Here is a 19082-nt window from a genome sequence, read left to right on the forward strand (position 1 = left end):
CCAGGCCGCCTGTTCACAATTCCGAAGAAAGGCTTGTCGGCATTGAGAGTGGACCTGGACTTGTCAAAGCTAAACTCTTACATTCTCTGCGACAAGTTCCGGATGTTGACTATCTCTCGGGTACGGACCTTACTTCCCCGTGGGGCCGTCACCACCTCTGTGGACCTTACCGACGACTATAATCATGTGCCTATAGCTCGAAACTTCTCTCCTTATCTGGGTCTCCGCCTAGGCAGGAAAGCCTTTGCGTTCAAGTCATGCCCTTCGGCCTCAACATTGATCCCAGGATATTCACGAAACTGGGAGAGACAGTGTTAGAACAACTCAGGAACCAAGGGATACAGATCATTGCTTACCTGGACGGTTGGCTCATTTGGGCCCGGTCGGCCATAGAAGGCAACAAAGCTACGAAGGAAGTACTTCGATTTCTCGACAACCTGGGATTTCGAGTCAATCTCCAAAAGTCCCGCCTGCAACCATCAGGCCACTTAGAATGGTTAGCCATTCAGTGGGACCTTTCGAAGCATACGTTGTCTCTCCCTTCCAAAAAGGTAAGAGAAATAGCTTCCAAGATCAAGAATTTTCTCAAACACAAACAGGTGTCCAGAAGAGCCTTAGAAAGAATCCTCGGCCTTCTCCAATTCACTTCAGTAACAGATCTCCTATTAAAAGCCAAACTCAAAGACATCAATCGAGTTTGGAGAAAGAGAGCTACAGTACCTTTAAGAGACAAGGTCTCGAAGATCCCCTCTGTCTTGAAAATGAGACTAGTCCATGGTCCGAACCGAAGAACCTCTCCAAATCGGTTCCTCTACAATTCTCACCTCCACAAGTGACATTCCATACAGACGCGCCTCTAAGTGGATGGGGGGATTACTCCGAACATCAGATGTTTCAGGGCTCTTGGTCACCCGCCATGAAACAGTCCCATATCAATGTTCTCGAAGCCATGGCAGTGTTCTTGACCCTGAAGAGACTCTCTCCTCCGAGGTCGACCCACAGAGTAGTGTCAGACAGCACAGACGTAGTACACTGCGTCAACAGAGGAGGATCCAAGTCACCCAACCTGAATCAGATCCTGATCACTATCTTCGCCTGGGCAACAGAAAAGAACTGGTTCCTGTCAGCAACTCACCTAGCGGGAGTCCAGAATTTGAGAGCGGATTCACTATCCAGGACGAAACCACTGGAGTCAGATTGGTCTCTAGACATAATTTCATTCCGGTGGATACTCAGGCTGCTTCCGGGCCTCCAGGTAGATCTATTCGCAACTCAGATGAATCACAAACTTCCTTGTTATGTGACCCCAACCCTGGACCCTCAGGCTTATGCCATGGACACATTAACCCGGGATTGGAGCCATTAGAAGAAGATTTACCTATTTCCCCCAGTGAATCTTCTAATGAAACTTTTACACAAACTACGCTCCTTCCGGGGGGCAGTGGCTTTAGTGCCACCTCACTGGCCAAAGAACAGTTGGTTTCCTCTCCTCCTCTAGTTGAAACTCCGTCCCTTCCGGATCCCGTTCCCCAAACTAACCCAAGTAATCCAAACTCACTGTGTCAGATTACTCAAGGATAGCCAAAACTCTAACTTTGTGGACTATATGAAGTTGGCAGCTCGTAGAGACGCGAACATTGACCCGGAAAACGTTCTCTTCATCGAATCAGACAAAAGGGACTCGACAATTCGCCAATATGATTCGGCCGTTAAGAACTAGCAGATTTCCTAAGAGTTCAGACCATACTCGTATGTCTCCGAATTTAGCCATCTCCTTCTTGAGGTTCATATTTGACAAAGGCCTAACAGTTAGCACTTTAACCACCATCAAGTCAGCTTTGAAGATCTTCCTTGTTGGGTTTAACATTAACCTAGCTGGTTCCTATTTCTCATCTATTCCAAAAACATGTGCTAGGCTTTGACCTTCGGTTCGGCCACAAAAGGACTCTTGGTCTCTGAACGGTGTCCTCAAACTTGCGACGGACACGGACAATGAATCCTGCTCTTATATCACTCTTCTTAGGAAGACTTTATTTCTAACGGCTTTAGCCTCAGGTGATGGAATATCAGAACTAGCAGCTCTCTCACGAAACCCGGAAAACATAGATTTCCTCCCTTCAGCCGAAGTACTCCTTTCTCCAGACAAAGCTTTCCTAGCTAAAAATGAGGATCCGCAAAATAGGTGCTCCCCTCGGAAGATTATTCTTCTTCCCCAGGATCCTTTCTCTGTGTCCAGTCACTACTCTCAAGGCCTTTTTAGCTAGAACTGCCACCCGCTTGTCTGGCCCCTTGGTTATCAGGGAACAAGGAGGTACTATTTCCATTCACGGTATCTGGCAACAAATCCTCTACTTCATTAAACATACTAATCCGGAATCATTTCCCCAGGCTCATGATATATGGTCAGTAGATACCTCCATCAATTACTTATAGAACAGGGACTTTGATGATTTTAAAAAATATAAGGGTTGGAAATCCCCTATGGTTGTCAAACGCCACTATCTAAAGATCTTACAGGCCCTTAAATACCCGACGATGGCAGCGGGGAGCCTTATCTCTCCCCATTAATCTCTTCTTCTTCCTTTCTTCCATCTCTTCTCTTCTCCCTCCTACCCGCCACTCACACCACGTCACCACTCTCCTGGGTAGTTCATTAGCCCTATGATATTTGCCATGTTTAATTCCTATGGTTTAACTGTTATTGTAGTTACCGTTCCTTTAATGTTTAGATATGCTTAGACATGTAAGGTTTGATGCCTTTTGCGTTTCGACACTCAGTTGATTCCTTGTCGTCATAGTTATTTAGCCTTACGTTCCCTATGTCATTTGGCTAGTTGGTAATTGGACGTTTACTTACATTATTGTATTATATTATTGTCATAAATGGTGATTGTATTCTCCTCATTATATTATTACTTTATTGGGCTTGGAAGGCATTCTCAGGTACATTTTCACCGGCCGTCACAGGTCGACCCAGAAAAGGGATTTTGACGAAGGAAAAATCTATTTCTGGGGAGAGACCTGTGACGCCCGGTGAAACCCTTCCCGGTTATTTTTGTACGGACCCACCCTTTCCTTGCCAAGCCATATGTTCTTGCAGAAGGATGACCTAGAGGGCGCTCGTGTTGGTGACGGTGGCGTGGTCCAAGTGTGTTTTCTGGGGTCTTTGTTACGGCCCTTCCCTTTGATAAAGGAGTTATCTAAATGGAAGACAGCCTATGAATAGTGGTTTTCACACGCCCCTAATGTATACACGACACTCACGACGTGCTCGCACGAGGATAGTAACCTCTGCATTCCATGTTTTTATCTTTCTCTGGTATATTTGGAAGATTTATATCAGAAAAAGTGTAATAAAGGACTTTTTCACCGGGCGTCACAGGTCTCTCCCCAGAAATAGATTTTTCCTTCATCAAAATTCCTTTCCTGCTGTCTCAGTTACAGACAAATAAAACATGCTAGAATTTTAAGCCCTGGAAGGGCCCAGAACTTGAAATCAGGATACAGATTTCTAAGGTAAGTGAAAGATAATCTCTAAAGTTTTACCTTCCGTTCCTACGGAAATTCAAACTTTGAATCCTTATTGTCGATGTCGACACTTTCCCTGCAGGGGGGAGGAAGCACTAAACCAGTTACAAGCTTAGTGGAAACGACAGTCAACTGGAATTTCACATACAGGTCTAGCAGACCAGATAAGGAATTCTATTCAAGGTAGAAGACACATACACAAACCCACAGCTATAGTAATTTCAAGTTAATTCTCTGGTATGCTTCCATCAGGACGAGGTGGCCTGAGCCCAAAAACGGATTTTGAGCAAAGCGAAAAATCTATTTATGGGTGGGAATACCATGTCGTCCTGATGGACCCATCCTTTGCTGACCCCTCCCAAAATTACTTTATCTGCGGCCATATCTGCTTAACGACAAGAAAAGGAATGGCGTCATAGTAATAATGGGGAAGTAGGTCCACCGGGTACCTAGATTGGCACCCCCTTCTTTCGCCACTCTTCCCCCTTACATCAAACAGTTAAATCTATTCAGGGTGAAGATTGCTATGTGTCGTATCTAAAAATACGTCCCTTGATATTATGCCATATCCTTAACTGGATACTCACGCCAGGAGTTAGAATCCTGGAGACATTCGGTTTATTTCTTTGGGAGTATCACTGTAGCAAATATCCCTTAGAAGGCTACCTAAAGGAACCCTTCCATCAAGACGAAATGGCCTGAGCCCAAAAATTGCATACCTCAAGCGAGTTTTGTATTGTTAGTAAAGTTCTAATTATTGCGTAAAAAATACTGTACAGCCAAAATTTCAAAAAAAAATAAAATCAGCTGTCTTGTTATGAACAATCGAATTGGATAGCAGCTGTTTTTCTTGTATTTCAAACATCATATGATAGTAAACAATGTTACAAAGTTAAGTAGCATAAGACTGACATATTATTACATTATACCCTTTTTAGCTACGGTCAAAATATCCTCAAAGAAATATACTGCCAAATATAAACAACAAGTTGTGGCTAAAGGTGAGAAGACAAAGAATGTTCATAGAGGCTAAGCTATATGGAATCGAGGAAAGCCGTGTCTGAAACTGAAGGAAAAGCAAAAAAAAAAAAAAAATTGATGGGAATTCATGCATGCAAATTATATAATTAAATGTCAATGGCCAAAATTAGAAAAAAATGTGGCAAAGTGTTTAAAAACCAGGAAAATAATTTTGTTATAACACTTTACCTTATAAAAACTTGGTCATGAAATTCGAGATATAAGAAAAATAGTCATTCTTTATTTTATATTAAATGCAGGATAGTCTATTCAGTTTATGAAACGGTAAACCAAATTGTACAAAAATCACTAACTAAAAAATTGGAAGAAAAACTAATAATTTCCTGTGTTTTATAATCAAGCACCGCATCGATAGAAATGATAAATTATCGTGCAATGGCAACATGGATGAAACTCTCATGAACTTCTATATGCCATGAAACTCAACAGTAAGTAAAATATAAGAGAAGTATTTAGAATAAAACTATCAAAACTATATGATGAATTAAAATTGATATTTCAAGTAATAATTGTTTCTTTTGGGAAATAAAAAAGATCCTTTAGTTGTCTGCCTTAATCCACTGATTTGAAAAGCATAGACGGTAGTGTTGATCAACTTATAAATGTAAGCAAATTAAAGATTAAAATTAACTTTTTATTTCTTAATAAATTACTATGTGAATATTACATACGTTACCATTAGATATAGTTGAATAAAACACCAGTTTTATCAAAATTCTGTTTATTTCAAATATAGCTGTAATTTTTCATCTTGGTAAATGAATAAGCAATTTGGACGACTTGGCTGGTCCAAAAGTACAAATGCTAATTTTATATCTCGTGTATGGTACAACCAACTGGAAATTAGCTTTACAATTAGCTTTCAAAACTTGCATGATGCACAAGCATATACGGCTTTAATATACATTGTAAAGAAAATCTATAGTTATGAGTATAATATATGACTGAAAATTAATCAGTCAAAATAAAGAAACTCGCTTAACAATGAATTTGCTTAACGACAGCGTCGCTGGAATGGAACACCATTGTTAGAGAGATTAAACAACCTTGGATAAAACAAGAGTACTGCATTATTATTATTATTACTTGCTAAGCTACAACCCTAGTTGGAAAAGCAGATGCTATAAGCCCAGGGCTCCAAAAGGGAAAAAGAGCCGTGAGGAAAGGAGACAAGGAAAAATAAAATATTTTAAGAAAAGTAACATCAAAATAAATATTTCCAATATAAACTATAAAAACTTTAACAAAACAAAAGAGAAATAATATAGAATAGGGTGCCAGACTGTACCCTCAAGCAAGAGAACTCTAACCTCAGACAGTGGAAGACCATGGTGCAGAGGCTATGACACTACCCAAGACTAGAGAACAATGGTTGATTTTGGAGTGTCCTTCTCCTAGAAGAGCTGCTTACCATAGCTCGTCTCTCTTCTACCCTTACCACGAGGAAAGTGGCAACTGAACAATTACAGAACACTAGTTAAAACCTTGGGTGAAGAAGAATTATTTGGTAACCTTAGTGTTGTCAGGTGTGAGGACAGACAAGAATCTGTGAAGAATAGGCCAGACTATTCGGTGTATGTGTAGGCAAAAGGAAGATGAACCATAACAAATGAGAAGGATTCAATGTAGTCCTGTCTGGCCAGTCAAGACCCCTAACTCTCAAGCAGTAGTATCTCAACGGGCAGCTGAAGAGAAAAAGTGAAGTCTCTGACAGGAGAGTGGACGGGGCTACTCACCAGTGATTTCCACTTGTTGTTAACTACCTAGGTAACAATTTCAACAAGAGTTCCAGCACTGCTGAATACCTTCAATATTTTATTCTAAAGGATGAAAGATTTGTATACGTGTAAAAACAATTTGTGTAGTACACAGTTTCATAAGTTTTGTCACATGTTACATTATCCAGTAATCTGTCCTTTACCACGCGTTCTAATTATGTTCTTTCATGGTATGGTTTTAATACATAAGCCGTAGGCTTGATAAGTATGACTCACATAAGTTAGAGTCAGTTTGCAGTGGTGCTTCCTACTTGTTAAAAATTCATATCATTGTTAGCACTGACATACAGCATTTACCATAAAACATAAATCATGAAATACCTTAAACATAATCAACATACCTGTGAATTTACATCTGCACTCATGGCTTGACTAATTACAGCTCGGAATATTCTATCCCACTTGTCTGCCTTCTTGGGACTGAATTTTGTTTTCGAAATGCATTTCTTTTCCTTTTTCTGAGAAAAACATTTTAGATAAGTTTGGACATCAAATTATAAAAGCAAAAAAAATTCTACCTCAACATGTAAGAAAAAATTATTTACAGATCAAAACTTACAATACAGGTAATAATAAGAGTATGACAAATTTGGAAGTAATTTGTATTTTTCCTAACCATACAAACCTGTAGCTATTTATAAGGGTATTATTTTTGGCAAAGCTGAAACGACAAGCCATTAGAATTAAGAGAGGGTTAACTACCATTTCCGCTAGTTACCAAGGGGAGGGTATCTAGCTACCCCTCTCACTTACACACCTGTGACTGTTTCACTTTGCTTGAAGGTAAGATTTTGAAGAGGGACAGGGTTGGCAGGCAAGTTTGTATAACTAACTACAGGTTTATATCATTAGGAAAAATACAAATTGTTTCCAAATTTGTCAATTGTTCTGTAATTGTAATAAAAACCAAAGCTATTTATAGGGGTTGACTCACCCATTAGGGGGTTGGATGTCCCTGCCAATCTGGCTTTATGGCCTTAGGCAAGGCTTATTTATTATGTATGTTAGTACACAAAGAAACCCTAACACCTCGCTAAACCTTGCTAAGCATGATCTGCGGCCCACACATGCTGTGTGTCGAGTTACTAGCAATGTGACGGTCAATGTATAAGTTATCCAAGTCTGTAAGAATTAACAGAGTTGACGAAGACATTCCCAATACAACCTAGCCAGGGTATCAGGACCTAACTGTATTGATACAATTCTAGGTTACTCAGGGGAGCACTGATTTACCTGCAGTGGTTAAGGCCAGCTTGTGCAGAGGACCCAGGTGTAAGTTAGAATAAGTTACAGTAGTGTACGTTTATCGTAGTCAACCTCTCTACCTCCTCGCCACCCGTCCGTCTCCTCTCTGCGTAGCAAGACCAACACCTGCGCTGGACTTTCTAAGGTAAAGTGACGCTAAAAACCCGTTTCTTATTCATTATTTCTTGATAATTATTCTTTTTTAGATGTCTATTATCTAATTTAGAGTGCATATTGTCATGTGTAATTATGTGTAGTAATTTATTAAGGAGTTATCACAGGTTTTTGGGCTCAACCACGGATTACTCCTATTTCAATGTATTCTTATGGGAAAATTCGTTTCTACAGTACATCCGAACATTTTCTACATCCGAAGTCGGTTGTGGAACGGATTAAATTCGTATATAGAGGTACCACTGTACAGGATAGTACCTTTAAGAAAACAGGATCCAACTCCTATTCTAAGGGGGCAATCTTAAGAATGGCGGACACTGACAGCATGCCTTAAAAATGGTCTGAGCCATCATTAAAAGAATCATCCACTCACGAGCTCACATTCATAGGAGCCCATTGTGGGTCAGTCATCAGCTAAATCCCTAGCTGGGGCCAGAGACCTGGGAGCTAAACAATATTTCTCTGGTCTTGCTGAGGCTGATACCGAACCAAGAATGGCCTTCCGCAAATCTGGGACCCAGGGTTTTGAGGTCTAGTTCTTCAAAAGGGCTTTCATATCCTTCCTCTCTCAAAGCGAGACTGTGAAAGTCGCAAGAAGAGACGACGATTCCTTCCTCGTAACCTCCTTAGGTAGCAATACCTTGGGAAGTATAGGAGAAAGAACTGCTGCCTCCGAGGGAGGAGCAGATGGTTCGGACTGGAAAAGCTTGAGCGGCGAGAGCCGATACTTGTTGGTAAACAAGATCTCTCTCGGAGACCTCAAGACCATGCTAGTCCCTAGGTGCAAAGTATCCCATGGGGGAGGCGTTGGTTGCCATTGCCTTCTTCTCCTCTTTGCGGATTGGTCAGGGTAATACCCAATCTTTCCAACTCAGAGTCCACGTTGATGTTACAGGCCTTAGAGTCCTGGTACCATTGGTATCTGGACGACTGCTGTAGGGGAAGAGGAGGGTGAGGAGCAGTAGGAGGAGCCTGCCTTGCGGTAGTGGTACTCTATCTCTGGTCTGAGGGTGGCCTGCCCTTCCCAGAGGACTCTGATTTCTCGAGAGGGAGTACAGAAAGTGGTATTGGGACCGGTCTTGAAACCACCTGCAGCACTGCTTTGACTACCTCTACAAACAAACAGGGCATACCTTCCGCCGTGAATGAAGAAGCACCTGCTGAGGTGCTGATGAAGTGAGACTGCTTACGTTCTTTTCCAGGAATAACAAGGAAAGGGTTAGCACAACTAGATGTCCAGTCTTCTCGCTATCAAGATACGATGGCCCTAAGGGTGAATGTGAGCATGTCAAAGAGGAATAGCAAATAGGCACGCCTTGCAAACTACCGAAGAGCGATACCTCGTTTATTGCAGTTAATAGGGACCGGAGACAGGTGAAAATCTGCGAAATAGGATAGGGCCCCTTCCCCATAATTTTTGTGTATGTGTGGGTGTCCAAGAATGTTTAAAATACTGTATGTATATATGCTTTATATACAGTATATGTACAGTTTATTATGATTAAATCTATTGTATTTAAAGTATAAAATGGAGAGTTACTTGAGGAGGTGGATCAGTTTAAGTACTTGGGGTCTGTTGTTGCAGCAAATGGTGGAGTGGAAGCAGATATACGTCAGAGAGTGAATGAAGGTTGCAAAGTGTTGGGGGCAGTTAAGGGAGTAGTAAAAGATAGAGGGTTGGGCATGAATGTAAAGAGAGTTCTATATGAGAAAGTGATTGTACCAACTGTGATGTATGGATCGGAGTTGTGGGGAATGAAAGTGATGGAGAGACAGAAATTGAATGTGTTTGAGATGAAGTGTCTAAGGAGTATGGCTGGTGTATCTCGAGTAGATAGGGTTAGGAACGAAGTGGTGAGGGAGAGAACGGGTGTAAGAAATGAGTTAGCGGCTAGATTGGATATGAATGTGTTGAGGTGGTTTGGCCATGTTGAGAGAATGGAAAATGGTTGTCTGCTAAAGAAGGTGATGAATGCAAGAGTTGATGGGAGAAGTACAAGAGGAAGGCCAAGGTTTGGGTGGATGGATGGTGTGAAAAAAGCTCTGGGTGATAGGAGGATAGATGTGAGAGAGGCAAGAGAGCGTGCTAGAAATAGGAATGAATGGAGAGCGATTGTGACGCAGTTCCAGTAGGCCCTGCTGCTTCCTCCGGTGCCTTAGATGACCGCAGAGGTAGCAGCAGTAGGGGATTCAGCATTATGAAGCTTCATCTGTGGTGGAAATGTGGGAGGTTGGGCTGTGGCACACTAGCAGTACCAGCTGAACTCGGTTGAGTCCCTGGTTAGGCTGAAGGAACGTAGAGTAGAGGTCCCCTTTTTTGTTTTGTTTCATTGTTGGTGTCGGCTACCCCCCAAAATTGGGGGAAGTGCCTGGGTATATGTATGTACAGTCCTGTAATGTATACTGTACTACATTCACTCACAAATATTTTACATAAATCTACAAATACTGTAATATACATTAACTCACTCGTATAATTTGCTTAAATTTACATTTTTTAATTACTGCATACAAACCATTCACACACACATACACACTCTCTCTCATACGATACGATTATTATGGTGTTCTAATACTTCTCATTGACAGTAGTATCTTCAGCTGTAATAACGACGACGCTGAAAATGACGATAATGACGGCGATAAATCCGAGGACGATGACACACCTGTACAGTTCAATGAATGTGATGATGGTGTTACTGCACAGATATAATGAGGCCTTTAAAACAGTTCTAGAAGCGCCTCAACATCATCAGATATCGGCGCTGGGTCATCATCATCTGCTTGAGAGAGGCACAGAGGCTCCCACTCCACTCGTAGAGGGTCGAGGTTCACCAGAAGGCTCTTCCGCTGGAGGCACTGACGGTGTAGCTGACTTTTTAAACTTCGTCAAGGACATGGTGATGGTAGTTGCTGTCGTCAATTTTTCTTTTGTTGCAAAATACCCTTGTCGGCAGAGGCAGCCTCGCCATACAAAGGCACACTTTTGAGGCTGTATCGCTTTTGAAACTTGTCGAACAAGCCTGTAAAGCCTCATCCTCAAGGCAGCGAATCACTTGTCGTAGTGCTAGTATGCTGTGGTTTAACAGCATCATCTTCATCAGCTTCTTCTTTGTCATCGTCATCGGGCAAGCTTTGATCAGAGAGAGACTTGGCCTTTGTCCCGTTCATATTAGTATCCAAACTCAGGTTTTTTTCCTACAATCTGCAATCCACAAGGCTAATGCAGATTCCATCTCAATAATTCGCTTATTACGTGCGTTACCATACGTTTCGCTTTTTTGTTAAACGTTATTGTCACAGTTCTGCAGATTTTCACTTCATCTTTCCTTATGCAGCACTCAGTAGATTCGTTCACGCTATCATGGCGTGCCACCGCGGCACAAATTCAGCCTTCCTTCAACATATCTAAAAGTTTTACTCTTTCAGTGATTGTCCTCACCTTTCTCCACCTCTTCGGTTCATTTGAAGAATCTTTCATAGGGGCATGGCACTTAGCAGGCATTTTAATGGCTTTACAAAAGTTGAATGAATCGCAGAACACTACGAACGCGAGACACTTGTAAGAGTACAGAACAGCATGAACATGAGAATGGCAGAATGGCGGGATACACCCCGGGAAGAGGCTGGGAAAGGATGCAATGATGCGCTGCCAATCAGCTCACGGGATACATCCGGTAACCAATTACGTGCCTTGTCTGACTTCAAGTGGGTATAAGAACAAGCTGCTCTCCTTGTCTGGCAGCTTGGGAAGCCATTTCTTTCACGCATCAAGATGAAACATGGCTGCTTTCCACCATACGTTAATATTTTTGAATTTTTATTTTTCGACAAAAATACCCCGCGATGCACCAAGTCCGCAATAGTCGAACCGCAAAGTAGCGAGGGATCACTAGTGTTAACAGGTGAAAGAGGGTGGACAACCGAAATGGCGCACACCAATGAGCACGACTGCAGTATGGTGAGGAAATCGTCAGCAAGCAAAAGACATGGAGCGCGAAATCAAGGAGACGTGCACCTGTGACTGCTCTCTCACTGCCAATAGCATAGTGCATGAGAGCTATAGTGGATGCTCTGGTGCTGCCGAAGCATAGCGCACTGGGGAGCATGCGTGCAGTACTGAAGTAGCATGTGCTGGAAACTCGCTAAGAGCTCGCGAGTGCGCAACCTTAGACTTTCATAAACAAGAAAGGCTCGCCCGCCAACCTCGTTAGTGCTCAATGGATGAGTGAGCAACAATGAGCAAAACTCCCTTGCAAGATTAGGGTCTGTTCCCATACGCTGAAGCAGCATAAGGTGAAGCACGATCACTCGCCAGCACTCCAGGAGGAGGTTGGCGAGTAACCTTGCACGCTCATACAGCAGGAGGCCCGCACTCGTGGTAGTGAAAAAGGTCAAGCTGGGATATCTGCACACTGAAGTGCAGAAGAAACAGCAGGTTCTTCCTCATGAGAGCGAGAAGCTAGAGGCGCAGGCCCCATAGGTCCTGATCAAACAAAGCGCTCGTGTCCTGTGGACATGAAGGCGAGGAGTGGGAACTGTAAACAACCTCTGTACCCCATCATCCTCTTGTTCCAAAAAGCAATGCTCCGAGGAGCTGAACGAGGATGGAGGAATCCAGCATATGTTTTCTGAAGCTCCTTGGGGCCAACTACTCAGGTGAGGAGGGCATCGCTTGCAAACGAGACTAGATGGCAAGGCCCGGTGCTTCATGCTCTGAGTTCCAAGTGTGCTGAGCAAGCTCAGTCTTAGGCCATTTACCATAATCTGTGAGCTGAGAGGACCGACCGAAGTCAGCTTCTGGGGTCACCTCAAGAGGATTCCACATCTGGTAACAACACGGGGGTACTAGTCTGTAACTCCTCTAGTCTGTATGCCAAAGCAGTACGAACAAAGAGAGGAAGAGCAAAAGTGGAGGTTACTGCAGGTAGGGGAATGAGAAGCTCTGGCAGGTCACCTACCGTAGTCTCGAGGAGGAAGACCATACTCAATTCCTGGGGAGGTAGGTGTGCGCTGTAGAACCTCCAAAAGCCATTCCTTATAGAGGGAAACCCATAATCCAAGAGAAGGCAAAAGCTGACGTGCAGCGTTAGTGGAAATTGACTTCCCAAGACCAAGGGTGGCGCCGCTTTGGGGAAGCGACAGTCCTCTGAAGCTTAGGGTTGTCCAGGGGCAAACGGCAACCACTCTTGCTACATTGTCCTCCAGAGGAGATCAATCAAGCAGAATCAACAGGGAGGAAACGAGACACTAGCGTAAGTCGGGACTTCTTTACCTTCGAGGAAGACACTCGAAGGAGAAGAACCCCTTTTGCACTTCCTCCGTTGGCTACTCCCAACATTTGTTACTCTGACTCTCCTGCGAGCATGAATGGCTCCTGCATGCAAGGAAAAAGGTGAGCATCCATATCTGCAGCCATAATGAAGGTGTTGAAAGGGCGACCTTCCACGCCAGGACAAATCCGGATTGTGTGGAAACCTCAACTACCTCAGCACTCCTGAAAAGAAAAAATTAGTTTTAAAAGCAGTTTATATTAGGTTAATGGGAGAGTGACTGCACGTTCAGATATCTACCGAGCCAAAAATGACAAATTCGGAGATAATTTGTATTTTTCCTAACTATACAATCCTTAGCTATTTAATATGGGTAATTACTTTCGGCGTAGCTGAAAGGACAAGCCATTAGAATTTTAACGAGGGTTTACTACCCCACCGCTAGTTAGCGGGGGGTAGGGAGGGTAGCTTGCTACCCTCCCCCCTCACACCTGTATACTAAGTTCACTTTACTTAGAGGTAGGACTTCACGGGGGAGAGGGCTAGCGGGCAAGTTTGATTAAATAGCTAAGGTTTGTATAGTTAGGAAAAATACAAATTATCTCCGATTTTGTCATTTGTTCCGTAACTGAAATACAAACCACGCTATTTAATATGGGTGACTCAACCCTTAGGAAGGGTGGAATAAGTCCCAGTCATACTGACTTTCGGCTTTTGCTCGGGGACTCATTATCTGAGTGTGTCAGCACTCAACAATAAAGAGTCCCTGTACCTCGCTCGCACCTTGCTATGCAAGGGCTGCGGCCTACATAAGCTGTGTGTGAAGGATTATGTGTGACTCGTCCTAGGAAGTTGAACTGAAGTTCTTTAGATGGAAACTTAAGGCTAGGACTCTCCCAATACCACCTCGTAAGGGTATGGGAACGTGACAGTATTAACTTAATACTGGTTTACCTGCAGTGGTTTGAGGTCAGCTGTGCAGAGAACCCAGGATGCTGCTTTCCCCTAGAGAGAGGAGGATGAAGAAAAGAATAAGGGCCAGGCATACCTTTTCTTTCATGCAGACTAAAACTGGGTAAAAATGCCCTCAACCCTCTGCTACTTGTCCATTAAGGAGCCTGAGGTTTAAAACAGCTGTTGTGCAGCCACCACGGGGCCGATAGAGAACGTATCGAGACTGGTGTGGGTCACGTCTTGCAGGTAGTGGGCTGTGAAGGTCGTTTGACACTTCCATACCCCTGCTTGTAGAACCTGCGTCATTGAGAAGTTCTTTTTGAAGGTCAGGGACGTAGCTACACCCGACATCATGAGCTCTAGGGCGACGTGATGAAGGAGGGTCAGGATTCAGGGACAGATGGATTGTCTTTTGAATCCATGCTGAGATGGTGTTCTTGGTAACCCTCCTCTTCGACCTCCCAGTGCTAACAAACAATGCCTGCACTTGGGGACGAACTGCAGCTGCTCTTTTCAGATGTAGCCTCAGACTCCTTACTGGGGACAGTAGGAGATGGTCTGGGTCATCTGTTATGGAATGAAGACTCGAAATCCGGAAGGAGTCGAACCGAGGGTCCAGCACTCCCGGATTCTGAGTCTTAGCAATAAACTCTGGGACGAAGCAGAACATTACCTCCCCCCCACATCCCCTCGCTTGGCTGACGACAAAGCTAGTAGGAACACCTTCTTCCAAGTTAGGTGGCGATCTGAAGCCTGGCGTAATGGTTCGTAGGGAGGTCTCTTAAGAGACCTGAGAACTCGAACCACGTTCCATGGAGAAGGTCTCACTTCCGACTGAGGGCAGGTAAGTTCATAACTACGTATGAGTAGGGAAAGTTCCAGTGAAGAAGAAATGTCCATTCCTTTGAGTCTGAAGGCTAGACTTAAGGCTGAGCGATAGTCTTTCACTGCCGAGATTGAAAGGCGCATTTCTTCTCGCAAGTACATGAAGAACTCCGCTATTGCTGGAATAGCGGTATCGAGTGGAGAGATACCCCTTCCACGACACCAACCACAGAAAACTCTCCACTTTGCCTGGTAGACAGATGCAGATGACTTTTGCAGGTGTCCAGACATCCTTTTCGCAACTTGTTGCGAAAATCCTCTCTCTGCGAGGAGATGCTGGATAGTCTTCAGGCGTGAAGCCGAAGCGAAGCTACGGCTTTGTGAAAGATATTGGCGTGTAGTTGTTTGAGTAGCTCGTGTTGCGGAGGGAGTTCTCTCGGAAGCTCCGTAAGGAGTTGCAGAAGGTCCGGAAACCATTCCGCGTGATGCCACAGCGGAGTTATGAGGGTCATCGAGAGATTGACCGATATTCTGGTCTTGTTGAGTACCCTCTTCATCAGACAGAACGGGGGAAAGGCGTATACGTCGATGTTGTCCCACGGTTGTTGGAAAGCATCTTGAAAGAGAGCCTTGGGATCCGGGACTGGGGAGCAGTACAGCGGCAGTTTGAAGTTCAACGCTGTCGCGAACAGATCCACAGTCGGGGAACCCAGCAAAGTCAGGAGTTTGTTGGCTACTTGACAATCAAAAGACCACTAGGTACTCACTATCTGAGACGCTCTGCTCAGACTGTCGGCAAACACATTCCTCTTGCCTGGAATAAAGAGAGCCGATAGTGGAATCGCGTGGATTTCGGTCCCTCTCAGTATCTCTACTGCAAGATGGGATAGCTGTTCTGAAAAGGTACCTCCTTGCTTGTTGATGTAAACCACTACTGTGGTGTTGTCGCTCATCACCACCACTAAGTGACCCGCCAGGTGCTGTTGGAACTGTTGAAGGGCCAGAAATACAGCCTTCATTTCTAGCAGATTCATATGGAGGCACTTTTCTGATTCTGACCACAGGCCTGAGGTCCTGTGGTTCACAACGTGGGCCCCCCACCCTTTCTTTGAGGCGTCTGAAAACAGCATCAAATCCGGGGGGGAGGACGAGAAGATCCACTCCCTTTCGTAAGTTCTCGTCTGCCACCCACCACTGAAGGTCCGTCAGTTCCGCGAGACCCATAGGGATCAAGACGTCCGGGGAATCGTGTCCTTGACTCCACCGAGACTTGAGTCGCCATTGCAGAGATCTCACTCTGAAACGACCGTTGGGAACTAGACGTGCCAAGGATGAGAGATGGCCGAGGAGACGTAACCACGACTGGGATGGGAGTTCTTCTCGTCTGAGGAAAGGACTTGCGACTTTCCTCAGCCTTGCTATCCTGTCGTCTGATGGGAAAGCTTTGTGGAGATTGGTGTCCAAGATCATGCCTAGATACACCAGTCGTTGAGATGGAAGCAGAGAAGACTTCTCGAGATTTACCATGATCCCTGGATCTTGGCAAATTCTCAGAAGATTGTCTCGGTGTCGAAGAAGGGTTGACTCCGAGTCTGCTAGGATCAGCCAGTCGTCCAGATAACGGAGGAGACGGATGCCGATCCTGTGTGCCCACGAAGATATCAGGGTGAACACTCTGGTGAAAACCTGAGGTGCTGTGGAGAGACCGAAACACAGCACCTTGAACTGGTAGATCTTGTTGTCTAGGCTGAATCTTAAGTACTTCCTTGAAGACTGATGGATTTGGATCTGGAAGTACGCATCCTTTAGATCCAGTGTACACGAAGTCTCACGGTCTCACTGCGAGTCTGACCGTGTCTGCCGTCTCCATGCTGAACGGGGTCTGCTTGACAAACCTGTTCTGAGCTGAGAGGTCGATGACTGGTCTCCAGCCTCCAGACGCCTTCTTTACAAGAAAGAGTCGACTGAAGAAGCCTGGGGACCCGTCGACGACCTCTTGGAGAGCGCCCTTCTTCAACATGATCTCGACTTCTGCCCGAAGGGCTTGCCCCCTTGCCGATCCCATGGCAAGAGAGAGAGCTCAACGACACTGGATTCGCTATCAGGGGAGGTAGAGATGTTATGAACAGGACGCGATATTCTTGACTGATCACAGAGATCGTCCAGGAATCGGCCCCGAGTTGCTACCACCTGTCTGCGCAACTTTGAAGGCATCCCCCCACTGGTGGACATGCAGGGGGATTGCCAATCCTAGCGTTTGGGGCCACGGCCACTCCCCGTAGGATTTTTCCCTCCCCTGGAGGAATTTTTGCCTTTCTTGTCTTTGACAGGAAAGGGCTGCTTCGACACAGTTGCCTTTGCTGCTACTGCTGGTTTCGTCGTCTTTGTAGGGCGAGGTTGTTGAGGTGCTGGAGGTTTATAGGGCTTTGATTATAAGCCCTATAGAGGAGGGAGTCCTGGTTGGACTTCCTCCACCTCTCAAGTCGCTTGCTCTACATCTTTCGGCTCAAACAGACTACTCCCCAAAAGGGAGGAATGTCTGAGCCTACTGACCTCGGTGCTGGGGACCTTCGTGTTAAATCTTTCAGACATTGCATCTCAGCGTTTCAGGATAGAATTAGCCCACAAGTTCGAGACTTGGTGGGCTAGAAACTCGATGGTACGAGTGCCTGAAAGAAGGAAGGTCTCCAAGGCCTTCCTGGTACTCTCTTTAGACAAGTCCTCGGATCATATCAGGATGCCAAGAGACCCTAGCCAGATATCCAGCCACGAAGTTGCCTGCATGGCACACTTCGCTACCTTCTCCTGGCTGAGGATCTCCGAGGCCGAGAACGACACTGGCCGGTTGGAGTCTCTCTCGAGAGGGACTCCCCAGGAGAGCTCTTCCACCGAGTGGTGAAGGGGAAGAGCTAAACAGGACTCCTCCATGATTTCGAAGTACCTCCTCTGGTGGACACGAGGAGGTGGGAGGAGTTTGTTTACGGCACTGGAATGGCTGGAGGAGGCAAGCTCGGAGAGCTGGCTCTCGACCTTATCTCTGGCACTCTTAACCCCCTGGGACCAAGGCAAAGCCGCGCTGGCTTTAGGGGGCTTCTGGGTACCAAAGACTCGGTCCAGAACCGTGTCTTTGCCCTCTCGAGGAGGAATCTCTGGATCCAAGAATCCGTTGAGGTTCCTCATCAGAGTCAGAACTTGCCAGAAGGCATGTTCCGACTCTTGCAGCTCTCCTCCTGATGGACTAGCAGCAAGGTCTCCAGTCCACAAAGGCTCCTCTTGGGGGGACTCATGGACGTTCTCTGCGGGCTTAGCTCGCTCTGGTCTGATCCTCGAAGATGATTTCGGAATTGTCTTGGAGTCCTTCGACTCCCTCCTGGGAGGGATGCAGGATTCCAACAAAGATGGTGGGGGGCTCTTCTCCACCTTCACCCGGAAAGACTTCTCAGCGTGAGGTGGGGTTTCTCCCATTGGTGCTATGGGAGAACGCCTCACCTCACGTGAATCCCTGAGGACGGGAAATCCTCGTCCATAGGGGAGGGAGAGAACGTCTGGGGGGGAGGGAGCCTTCCTCAAAGACTTCTGAGGAGCCAGTTTGCGCGCATCAGATTGAGGGCGCGTTGTCTCTGGAACTGCTGGGCAAGCAGGAGATCGTGGGTGCGTTGTCTCTGGAACTGCCGGGCACGCAGGAGATCGTGGGCGCGTTGTCTCTGGAACTGCCGGGCAAGCAGGAGATCATGGGCGCGTTGTCTCTGGAACTGCCGGGCAAGCAGGAGATCGTGGGCGCACAGGAGATCGTGGGCGTGCAGGTGAGCGCTGGCGAGACGTGTCTGCAACTGGCGAGACGTGTCTGCAACTGGCGAGCGCTTGCACACAGGAGAACGTTGGCGCACAGGGGATACCTGGCGCAAGGGACTTACACACAATGTGTGAAAGCCCCTTTTACCCCGAAGGGACCAGTGCCCGTTGGATAACGGGATGGGTGGGCGCCCACAGCGCCTCTGCAGCCAGGAAGAGCGACGGCAGGTCAGCAGGTCTGGCAGGAGAAGGAGATCGCATACGATCTGCAGAGATCCAGATCTAAAAATGTAGCAGGAACGGTTGCTGAAGGACGAGGTTCCTCTGCGGCGGACTGCGAGGATGAAGACCCGAAGAGGCGCCTCCTAACACCCTTGTGAGGAGAAGGTAGACCTCGGCGACGAAGAGAAAGGCGAGCCTTACGTCTTATACGTCCTCTGGGAGCAGCAGGCAGACCCCGAGGGGGAGAATC

The 19082-nt window shown here is 45.7% G+C and overlaps 1 protein-coding gene across 2 annotated transcripts in view; it reads right to left on the minus strand.

Annotated features, from left to right (window-relative positions):
• Window positions 1–19082, minus strand: part of LOC137646055 (myb-like protein X) — a 318901-nt gene that overhangs the window by 231188 nt on the left and 68631 nt on the right. For both annotated transcript variants that reach the window (XM_068379209.1, XM_068379210.1), the window contains exon 3: window positions 6689–6805. In XM_068379209.1, the coding sequence (XP_068235310.1) occupies window positions 6689–6805 (117 nt within the window). The remainder of the gene's footprint in view (window positions 1–6688; window positions 6806–19082) is intronic.

The sequence above is a fragment of the Palaemon carinicauda genome, chromosome 8, assembly GCF_036898095.1.
Source record: "Palaemon carinicauda isolate YSFRI2023 chromosome 8, ASM3689809v2, whole genome shotgun sequence".
In the NCBI taxonomy this organism is placed as follows: domain Eukaryota; kingdom Metazoa; phylum Arthropoda; class Malacostraca; order Decapoda; family Palaemonidae; genus Palaemon; species Palaemon carinicauda.